Source organism: Schistocerca americana, chromosome 4, assembly GCF_021461395.2.
Source record: "Schistocerca americana isolate TAMUIC-IGC-003095 chromosome 4, iqSchAmer2.1, whole genome shotgun sequence".
Taxonomy (NCBI): Eukaryota; Metazoa; Arthropoda; class Insecta; order Orthoptera; family Acrididae; genus Schistocerca; species Schistocerca americana.
The window spans coordinates 564,918,682-564,930,887 of NC_060122.1; the positions used below are offsets into that span (position 1 = coordinate 564,918,682).

The following is a 12,206-nucleotide window of genomic DNA, read 5'->3' on the forward strand; positions in this document are numbered from 1 at the left end:
AGTTGCGTTTGGATGAGTGTGTGTATGTGTGTGTCGTCTACTTTTGATGAAGGCTGTACTGGCTGAGAGCTAATTTGTGACAGTCTTTTTGTTGTGCCTAGCTGCAACTCAACATCTCTGCTACACAGTTAGTAGGAACTTAACTTTTCGTATGTTGTTACATTGCATCCTGGATTTTACATTGTTTGATTTACAACAAATGTCTCATTTTTATTTTAAGATGAAAGACCATTCTTACACATCAATATACATTTAAAAAGTATGTAGTGAATTAAAGTTCATGACAAATAATGAAATTTTTAGATTTTTTTAAGTTTTTTGTGGTGATCATAAAGTAACTCCCATTTGATAAAACACGTTATTGAAACAGTGTTGGTACTGCAAAGATTGTACTAAAAGGTTTTTCAGGTTGTGAATCATACTTACACATCAGTACCTATTTAAAAAAGTACATTATTAATAAAAATTAAAAGCAATGAATGAAATTTTAAAAAATTGTGATGAGCATAAAGTTTTCCCACTTGGTAGTACCCATTATGGGAAATGTGGTCGCATTGCTAGCATTAAGGAGCATGTCATAACGAACAACTAACTCATGAACTCCATTCTCACAAAAAATCTATCTAATTTTACATCTACTCTGGAATGGCCTTGCTGTCATGGCTCTTACTGCATAAATGTTTAGGTGCAGTATCAAGTGGTAATTGTTTGATCCCACATCAGAGCTATACGGCAGGTGATAAAGTAGTTCCAAGTAATGTGATGCAGTGAGATCTTCTATTTCTTGGTCATATGTGGATAGGCCATTGTTATTTGTTTTAGACTGCTCAGTGCAATTAAATTAAGATTTTGTAATATGTATCAGAATATTTTGCAGTACTCAGTCATAAAAAATCCACAAGCAACACCCATGCCTATCCAGAAACATAGAGCACATTGATTTTGGTGATATTCATTTTGTGCATTTTGGGGATTGTTATTTTGATTTTGGAACAACATGAGCAACCTACCTATTGTCACCTAGAAATCTATCATCTGTATCACGGCCCTGCTGAAGGAAATTGAAAGCATTAGCCACTTGATTGGTTTTGTGCAGCTAAGTCAGCATTTTCAACACACATTCTGAGTAAAACTTAGGTAGTCTAATCAGCCTGTAAGAATTTCATAAAAATAATTCCTGAAACTGGTAAAAACTCATTAGATACGGATAAAACTGTCATGAGTATATTTTCTTCAGCTTTTGTAGCAACTTCCTGCACCAAGTCTTTGTTGACAACAGATTGTTGGCCACTTCCTATTTCTACGTGAAGCTTAGTATGCTCATCTTTAGATGACTGTAGTAGTTCTAAATGACTTTCTTAGTATTCCGTGGTTCGTAGGATTTTTACAATAGTCTTTACTGATGTGCTGATGAATTTTGGCCACTTTCACACAGGAAATGAATCACTGCACATATTGTGTATTCTGTAGTGTTTTGGATAATCACAAATAAACACAAACATTGAGAAATGTTTCTGTTGAGGCATATGTAGGCAGCCAGCAGATGCTAGTTTTTGTAGGTTTCAGGAGAGAGACAAAATTACATCCTTCTGGAGACAGCAAAGTGAAATATCAATCAGACCGTATTAAAATTTGATAGTTGTACTTATTTTACCTTCTGAAGGTTCAGTTATGTGTTATACAGCATCAAGGAAGGAAGGATAGTTTAATATCTCATCAACAACTAGGGAATTAGGGATGGAAGCAGACAATCATAACATGGTACTTTTACTTGAGTCTAAGGCAGTGCAGGACATGGCTTCCATATGAAGAAGGCAGCTTTTCTCCTCTTAATTATTCCAGATATTGTCACTGTTAATGCCTATTGATAGCAGAAAGCTGGTACTGATTTTTGGCAGAGTGATGAAAGTGATACTGTCTAGATGATGAGTCTCCAAATGTTGTTAGGAGGCTCTGCTTCAATACTGTTGTTTTTCATAACTTACCATACACACCAGAAATCATGCTTTACATATACCCATATCTTTGGAGAGCTAATGGAATAATTTGTTGAGGTGAAAAAGTCTTTCAAATGCCCTCATGTTGCCCTCTTTTATTGTCCTTTGTGTCTTTGACCAGGAAACATGAAATTTTGTGGAGTTCTTTGCAAAAATTGGCCTTTATAATGTCACAGAACTACATTTCTGATTATAATTGTGGAACAAAATGCAGTTACATTCTGGGATATTCTGCTCTGAAATGAGCTACATAACTTGGAACAAGATGCATTAGAAACATGTTGGATATTAATTGTAATGTTATCCACTCAGTCCTGGCTGCTGTCTCCCTCTTTGAAATGAGCTTGCTAGCTGCACAACATCCAGTTTGTCCTGCCAATTGTACATAGTAGTAGCTGCCTTCCAAGGACTTCTCTTTGTGAGAGGTAGTCTAAGGTGAAAAGAGATCACTAAATAACAACTATCTATCATCTCCTACTGAACAATGTCACAAGGAAATGAAAGCATAATGTAATATCAGCAGTAGAAAATGACCCTGATGCAGTACTAAAATGTGTGTTGCCACTCATATCTGGATGGTGTAGCTCTTCTCATACAAAGAGGCTCTTAAATGCTCAGCTTCTGAGGCATATGGGCATAGTTACCCATAGCGCATTATGCACATTAAAATGTCCTACAAATAGGGCTGATAGGTGTGTTGTGAAACAAGATAGAGCCTCTCTATCCAAACCTACATGGTGAGAAAGAACTGTAACATTATATAGAATGTGCTTTTTATAGCAGTTCTTGATTAGCTCTTACAAACTGTTACAGAAATGAAGTTTCTCCTGACCATAAAAAAAATGGAGACTGAAAGAAATAGACCCATCACTGTAGCAGGTTTTATAATGCCCCTTATTCATAATTATTGCATGATGTAACAGGTGGCTCATTATCTGACTGTTTTAAATCTTCTTTCCTTACATCTCACTGCACACCTTTAGTCTTCCTCCTCTGAGTTAATGAAGTTGATTTTTACAGATGTACGTTGATTGTTTCTCCATCAGCAGTGCAGTGGGAGGGTGGAGGGGGGGGGGGGGGGTGGTTACCACTAAGTAACTTTTGAGTAAGTCCCTAAACTACATTTAACCAGTGACACTATGAATGTTGTACACTGTTAAACTGTACACTGTGGATGTCCCTAGAGATCTGATGTTTGTCAGCAGCAGCAAATCACTATGTCTACTGTCAAGAGAAAGGAAGCTGCTTTGGATAAGTGTGCTGGGTGAATTACTGAGAGTCATGTACCCAAGATAACAGAGATACTTCAAGTACTACCTAACACCTTCTTTCATAGATAGTGGCTTATTTATAGTAAGTACAAGATATATCACCGCTCATCCAGTTGACTGTGAGCAGCATGCAGTGGTAGGTCTAGGGGCTCTTTCAGCAGCAAAAAGGACCACAGAAAATTCTAGGTGTTACTACCATAACCACAACCAGCAAGTTTCAGGTGTCGTCTTCCACTCAGACTTCACCTTTAGGGAAGCCTGTTGCACTCTATGTCTGCAGAAGGGAAATGCAAAGTGGTAGGATATGTTAATCCTCAGCAGATTGAATGGATTGAATTCACAGTGAATAATGATACTCCTAAGGGAAATGGCAGCAAGGGCAGGGAAGAATCACCTTGTTCACTCTATGAATGTCCCTAGAAGCCTCATTCAACATGTTTGAGAAGCTGTTCCATCACCAACTGAAAGAACAGGGTGGAATGAACTACAGATTGTGCACCACATAGGAATCAACAATACCTGTCTTGTAGGCTCTGAGGTCACACTTAGTTCATTCTGGTGATCGTCTAAAGCTTGAGAAAACTAGACCTGCTAATAGAGATTCACTGAAGCTCCCATTACTCAGAACTGTCTCCAGAACTGATTGGCATCCTCCAGTTTTAAACCAAGCAGATGGTTTGACTCAAAAGACTTCAAAGGTTCTGAGAAAAGCTAAGCTGGGTTTATCTGAACTTGCAACATAGGTCTGAGAACTATAGAGTCCCCCTACGCATTAGAGACTACTGTCCCACTGATGACTGTGTGTGGAGTGCACACAAGGTTGGTCCCCCCCTCTCCCCCACCCTTCTCACTGCCCCATAAATAGAATATAGATGAATTGTCATTCAGTCCAGATAATGAAAGCTGTAGGAGATTCTCAAATTGTTAGTGCAAGACATGAAGAAGTACCCCAAAGATGAAATGATTAAAACATTAGTGGTTAGCTGCCTTGAAACATTCACATTAAAATGATAGTGATCAGCTGCCTCAAAGCATTCACAACAAAGTTCCATTGTTTCAAGTTTTCCTCAAACCAATAGTGCCTGTTAAACTAGTAGATACAGAAAGCTGGCTGAAACTCAAAAACTGGCATCAGTGAGATTTTTGGACTAAATACAGGTATGTATGAGAAGGATAGGGAAATGAGAAATAGAGATAATGTATTTACCACTGAAGATAAAAAAAAAGCAAATCCACTGAGATAGAAGTAGAAGCAGCATGCATGATTGTTTGGACAAGAATCATATCAAGGATGGACACAGACTTATAACTGGACTCTTTATTGACTGCAACACACATCTAGTAATAACAAAAAACTGTAGGGTAACCTCAGTTCTCTAGTACGAATGTTTCCCAATGCTATTGTCATCACTGGAGGAGGCATTAATCAAACAACAATCAATTGAGAAAAGTACAGTTTTGTAAGTTATGGATGTGACAAAACATCCTGTGAAAACAACTTAGTGCTTTCTCTACTTGGAACAAATAATTCAGAAGCCAAAACATGATGGAAAGGTATTATAACTGATCCCAGCAAATAAACATGTTCTATTTGAGCATGACACTGTGTTTTGTCATGCCTCATAAAGAAACTCAATATATTTACCTCCTGGCAGCAGAATATAGAGGCATTGTGGCTCAAGTTCAAAAGAGTAATGGACAAAGCACTCGATAGCTATGTATTAATAAAACAGTTTGTCATGGGAGGAACCCTCCAAGGTTTACAACTACTGTAAAGAAGCTACTTAAGAAATGCTGACTACTGTCTAATAGATGTAAATAAATATAGTGTTATAGATAGACAGATACTGAATGAAACATATTTGTTTGTCAAAAGGATAATGTGTGAAGTGTTCAATGACTATCATGGCAGAATCTTAACAAAACCCAAAGTAATTCTGATTATATACAAAAGGCAGCACGAATGGTCTCGTGTTTGTTTAATTCACTCATGAGCATCACAGAAATGCTGGAAAAGCTGAATTGTCAGATTCTTGAAGATAGATACCAATTATCTTGCAAAATGAGCAAACTGTTAATACATCTTTCTGCTGACTCCATCATATACAGAGTAATTTACCTACAGTTTATTACTTTAATCTTCTAGCATTTAACTTCCCATCATGTGATATCAGCAAATGTAAACAATGCATTTTATGTAATGTATATTACTAACAGTATGTTTGGCTAAGAAAAATGCATATTGATAATTAAATTAAAGGCATTCCATGGAAAGATTGAAAGCTACATATAATGAAGGAACATCAGCAGTAAAAGCTGTTGGATGTGCAATGACAGACCATATCTCATTGCAGTCAGGTTGTGTGTGATTTGTGTGTTTATGTATACTTTTTTGAGGCTGCTACATACTACTGGCTAAGTATCTCTAATTCAATTCTTCATTGGTGTATTTAGATAGCAAACTGAAATTAAAAAACAAAGATATATTATTAGAAAATCTTATATTCATTTATTCTGATTGAAAGAATGTGATGTACTTCTCTCTGCACAATTACATATGCCTGTGATTTTTAAAGGCTACAGTTCAACTTCTGGTTTCTCTATTTTATATTTTATTGAGTTCTTCTTTTGATGATGGATCTTGGATTTTTATATATTTCAGTTTTACTTGTCATAACATTTTCCTTCTGATACCACATCAGCACAGTTTTTGATGCATTTTAAAATCTCTGATACGTGGAACAGCAGGTAAAGTTTATAAATTGATTGGTAAATTGTTTAGATAGAAGTACTCATTATTTTGATGAGGCCCAGTTCTCCTGATGATGTGTGGGCTGAAGCCCCTATGCTTTCACATAGCAGCCAATCAGATTTATCTCCTGAGTGTGGTAAGGTGTAATCATTGTTTTGTGAAACTTCAGCAGCTATTGTTACTATCTGCAGGACTGTTGTAATACAACTAGCAGCACCATTAATGCATGCCCAATCATGATATTATGTCAGTGCAACGTAGTATATGTTAACTGCCACATGTTATGGAGGCTGTCTTGCCAAGGTCACCACCTATCTCATAGGCCTATCTTCTGTCAAAACAGTTTCCCATCACTTATACTATTACAACCCATCATCCTCTGTAAAATCTCACATTACAACTATCACTCTGCCCCTATCATTTCTTGTAACTGAGGACTTGCATCTCACCCATGGATAATGATGAAATGCCTATTCTTAGAATTTTTGTTTGTTAAGCTTACAAATTCCTCTCCTATGCCAACCTCTTCATTTCAGAGTACCACTTGCAATCTATGTCCCCAATTATTTGCTAGATTTATTCCAATCTCTATCTTCCTCTACCATTTTATCCTATACAGCTCCCTCCAGTACCATGAAAGTTGTTCCATGATCTCTTAACAGATGTCTTACCATCATGGCCCTTCTCCTTCTCAGTGTTTTCCATATATTCCTTTCCTGCCCATTCTGTGGAGAACCTCCTCATTCCTCATCTTATCAATCTATCTAATTTTCAACATTATTCTGTAACATCACACCTCAAATGCTTCAATACTCTTCTGTTGAGTTTCCCATGGTCCACGTTTCACTACCATACAACGCTGTGCTCCAGGCGTACATGATCAGAAATTTCTTCCTCAAATTAAGATCTATATTTGATACTAGTAGACTTACCTTGGCCAGGAATACCCTATTTACCAGTGCTAATTTGCTGTTAATGTCATCCTTGCTCCATTCATCATTGGTTATTTTGCCGCCTAAGTAGCATAACTTCTTAATTTCATCTACTTCATTATCACCAATGCTGACATTAAGTTTCTCGCTGCTCTCATTTCTGCTACTTCTCATTACTTTCATCTTTCTTCCATTTACTCTCAGGCCATATTCTGTAATCATTAGACTGTTCATTCCTTTTGGAACATCCTGTAATTCTCCTTCTTTTTCACCGAGGATAGCAGTTCATCAGCAAATCTTATCATTGATATACTTTCACCCCAAGCTTTAATTCCACTCTGGAACCTTTCTTTTATTTTTGTCATTTCTGTCATTTCTTCAATGTATGGAATCAACAGGATGGGCGAAAGAGTACATCCCTGTCCTGTACCTTTTTTAAAAAAATAACACTTCATTTTTGGTGTTCCAATTTTATTGTTTCCTCTTGGTTCTCATACATACTGCATTTTGTCTGTCTTTCCCTACAGCTTACCCCTATGTTTCTCAGAATTTCAAACATTTTACACAATTTTACATTGTTGAATGCTTTTTCTAGATCAAAAAATCCTATTAATGTGTCTTGATTTTTGTTTAGTCTTATTTCAATTATCAGCAGCAATGTCAAAATTGCCTTTCTGGTGCCTTTGCCTTTCCTAAAGCCAAACTGATCATCATCTAACAGATCCTCAATTTTCTTTTCCGTTATTTTTGTCAGCAACTTGGATGTGTGAGGGGTTAAGCTGAATGTGTGATAATTCTCATGTTTATCAGCTCTTGTAATTTTCAGCATTTTGTGGATAATATTTTTCCAAAAGTCAGATGATGTATTTCCAGACTTACACATTCTACACACATCTGTGAATAGGCATTTTATTGCCACTTCCCTCAATTATTTTAGAAATTCTGATGGAATGTTATCTCTCCCTTCTGCCTTATTTGATCTTAGGTCTTCAAAAGCTCTTTTGAATTCTGAATCTAATACGGGATCGCCTATCTCTTCTACACTGACTCCTGTTTCTTCCTATGTCACATAATCAGACAATTCTTCTCCCTCATAGAGGCCGTCAATGTACTTTTTCCACCTATCAGCTCTCTAATCTGCATTTAACACTGGATTTTCCATTGCACTCTTAATGTTACCACCCTTGCTTTTAATTTCACCAAACATTATTTTGACTTTTATACATGCATATTCAGTCCTTCTGATGATCATTTCTTTTTTGATTTCTTCTCATTTTTCATGCAGACATTTCACATTAGCTAAGTGTATATCTGTTCCTGGGTACACCTTACAATCCAATATCTGATTTTGGAATCTCTGCCTGACCATGACATAATGTAACTGAAATATTCCTGTATCTCCCAACCTTTTCCAAGTATACCTCCTGCTCTTGTGATTCTTGAACAGAATATTTGCTATTACTAGCTAAAATTTATTGCAGAACTCAATTAATCTTTCTCCTCTATCATTCCCAGTACTAAGCCTATATTCTCCTGTAATCCCTTCTTCTTCTCCTTCCTCTACCATTGCTTTCCAGTCCCCCATTACTATAAGATTTTCATCTCCCTTTACATATTGGATTACCAATTCAGTATCCTCGTAGACTGTCTCTATTTCTTTGTCTTCTGCTTGCAACTTCGGCATGCATACCTGAACTATCATTGTCAGTGTTGGTTACCTGTCAGTTCTGGTGAGAGTAACCCTGTCACTGAACTGTTCACAGTAACTCATTCTCTACCCTATCTTCCTATTCACAATGAATCCTACTCCTTGTACTATTTTCTGCTGCTGATAATATTGCCCTATACTCATCTGAGTAGAAATCCTTGTTTTCTTACCATTTCACTTAACTGATCGACATGATATCTAGATCAAGCCTTAACATTTCCCTTTCCAGATTTTCTAGCTTCCCTACCACATCCATATTTCTGACACTCCATGCCCTACCTCATAGAATGTTATCATTTCATTGGTTCTTCAATGGTTATTCTCATGGTCACCTACCCATTGGCAGTCCCCTCCTCGATATCTGAATGGGGGACAATTCTAGAATCTTTTGCCAATGGAGAGATCATCATGACACAGTGGTTTCCATAGCCTTCTGCACTCTCATGTTGTTGACTTTTGCTGATTCTTTCATATTTTAGGAGCAGTTTCCCACCAAAAGGGCGGGAGGGTGCCCTGAGTCTCTGTCCGCACTTCCACCCTCTTTGACAGGCCATTGGCAGAATGAAGGTGACTTATTATGTCAGAAGTCTTCAGCCACCATTACTAATGATTTTTATTTAAATTTTAAGCAGTGGTGGGGTTGTAATGCAGGACTGAGGACATTTTGATTACTAATCAACAATGTTACCCCTAGACCATTGACATAAGCTAAGTATAATTATGGAATCTTATATCAGAGTAAAATTTGAAACAACTACTCGTGAAAGAAATCTCAGGTTTTTAAGCAGGTATCAATGTCATTTTGAAGCAACTTTTTAAAAAAGTTCCCATGTTGCCTTCTTCTGGCAGTGCTGTAAGAAGCAATAGATTGTGCAATAGACTCTTCCTCCCCAGAGGAACATCAAAGGTACAAATCATCTGATTTTGTAAGAGTACAGCAAGGGCAATGGTGGAGGACGGGGTAATAAGGATCGTGAGAATTCTTGACATCTTGCTGTAGACCTATTAATCGATGTGCTTTTTTTGCCAATGTGGTCTGAGTACAATGTACCTAATTTATATTATTTCAGAACTGAATGTCAATCTTAGTTATAAATTACCATTCCAGTTATAAAGTAAGTAATAAAGCATAGTTACACTGTTTTATCACTATGTTCAGGACCCGTTAGTTTACTATAGAATTTTTGTTTGTTTAAGCTAGATAAGTATTCTTCATGATCACTACTCTATGCCACTACAGACTTGCCTGTCTGTCTCAGTCAAATGCTTGTTATTTGCTCCACATGCATCTCTACTAGATGCATCATTGCGCCAGGAAGATATTCTTATGATCACCCATACACACCCAGTACAGTAAATAATAGTTGTCTGTAGCCTCAACTGGTTTTTGATGGATTCCATCACATCATTAGTTTGACTTGTTGGTAAAATATAACCTTCATATGGACTTTTAACAGTGTTTTAGCAAGTGTACAAGTGGGCACACAGACAAATAGACTGGCAATTTTACATGCAAAACATTAAACTAGAGAGAAACAATAGCTATCACTGTTATTAAGTCATCAAATGACATTCATTGTTTGTCAGTTGTTACCTCAGTGTAACTGATATGAGGAGTAATCAACAGTTTAACATAGCTTTGAAGCAATTTTAAACTTTTCCTTAAACAGTCTTATGTACTGTAAAAATCATTATGTAATACATAAATATTCAATGTTAACAGTAATTATTAATTATAGCATATTCAGTGATAATTAACTTCAGAACAACTAAATCTAACATAGGAAATCTGTTAATATTCATACTGGGTCGCATCTAAAAACTTTTTTGTGTTAAATTTTATGAAACACAAATAACCAATATATTTCTTTTTTTATAGGCAGGGTTTTTTAGAAGAGAGAAGAAGGAAGCACTTGAAAAGTTAGTGGCAGCAACTGTAAGTTCACAAAACATTTCTTATATGTATAGTAAAATATTTAGGCTTTGAAAAAGCAGATCTAATTATCTTTAAAACATTTTTATGATATTGGTTTTCATTAGAATACAAACAGTGTGTAACACCATTATAAGCATCTACAGAAATGAAACGAAGGGAGAGGCATAATATTTTAGAGCACATTTATTTATAAAACCTTACTAAACTTCACTCTTGTTCATTTTAATAGATGTAGTGAATTATTTTCATGTTTCTTATTATTATTCTTCACATCAATAAAGCTTAAGAAACAAATATTCGAAGTGACATTTGTGTTTCTTGTGTAACAAGTAACCCATATCCAGTATTTACCTAGGATAATGTGATGATCTAAAAAGCACACCAAAGTTGCTCATTCCAGCATAGGATCAAACCAAGGTGATCTTATTATTCACAGCTTAATAAACTGTAGTGCAGCCATGACAAAGGCTTTAGAATTCTTAAACCTGTATTTGCCTGATGAGTTGTGTTGTGATATCAAGTTTGAGAAGGTACCAGTTCCTAGAGATTACACTGTCACAGCCGGCCGGAGTGGCTGAGCAGATCTAGGCACTACAGTCTGGAACCGCACGACCGCTATGGTCGGAGGTTCGAATCCTGCCTCGAGCATGGATGTGTGTGATGTCCTTAGATTAGTTAGGTTTACGTAGTTCTAAGTTCTAGGGGACAGATGACATCAGAAGTTAAGTCCCATAGTGTTCAGAGCCATTTAGCCATTTGAACCATTTTTGAACACTGTCACATTTAATGAAGTTTCATGTTGTTTTCTCCCTTCTTTGTAACATTACATGTAGCCTCATTGTAAGGTAAATAATAATTGTCAAGACTGTCACAGAAATTTGTTTACCCAATGAGATTGTGGTTGCTGTGAAATATGATTTATTACATATCTACTAGTATGACTCTTGACCCAAATGGATAACTGAGCCCATTTATGCACAACATCCACGATTCAGAAAGGCATGCTAGCACTGGATTAAACTGACCTAGAAGACTAATGATAAGGGCTGGCATGCTGACCAATCTGGATGTGGTTTTAGGTGGTTTTCCACATAACAGATAGGTAAATACTACACTGGTTCCCACGCTTCATCTAAGATACACAATGCACAAACATTTCAAAAACGACCTCACACTGGAATATGTACTTTACTGTGGATGCAGACAGATGGGTTACATGAATTCTGTTCCATGGGGAAGGTGTGACATCAGTAAAGGCATCCAGAGCACCACTGTCACTAACATTGCTTGAACACATATACAAAGGGCCATATTTAGGCAGGTGCAACATGTGCATAGGGCAGCAAAATTTTGGGGGTGGCAAAATGTTGCCATCCAAAAACAATTTTTTCAGCGCAATTTTAATGTTCATTGCATCAACACTCAGGCATCTAATAATTTATTGACAAAGTGTTAAAAATATTTCTACATAATATTAAACTTGTATTTTACTACTATTCTGCCTGTATAATGTCATCCATGCATGAGTGCATTGTCAAACAGGAAGCATGCAACCTGTGTGGGCACCCACCACAGTCGCTGTGTTGCATGCTATGCTAAGCCATGGCTAT

General features: G+C 36.7%; 1 protein-coding gene across 1 annotated transcript in view; it reads left to right on the plus strand.

The window, feature by feature from the left end:
• LOC124614041 (integrin alpha-4-like) overlaps positions 1-12,206 on the plus strand; it is a 560,480-nt gene that overhangs the window by 520,399 nt on the left and 27,875 nt on the right. Inside the window, exon 23 of the mRNA XM_047142871.1 lies at positions 10,540-10,596. Coding sequence (XP_046998827.1) covers positions 10,540-10,596 — 57 coding nt within the window. The remainder of the gene's footprint in view (positions 1-10,539; positions 10,597-12,206) is intronic.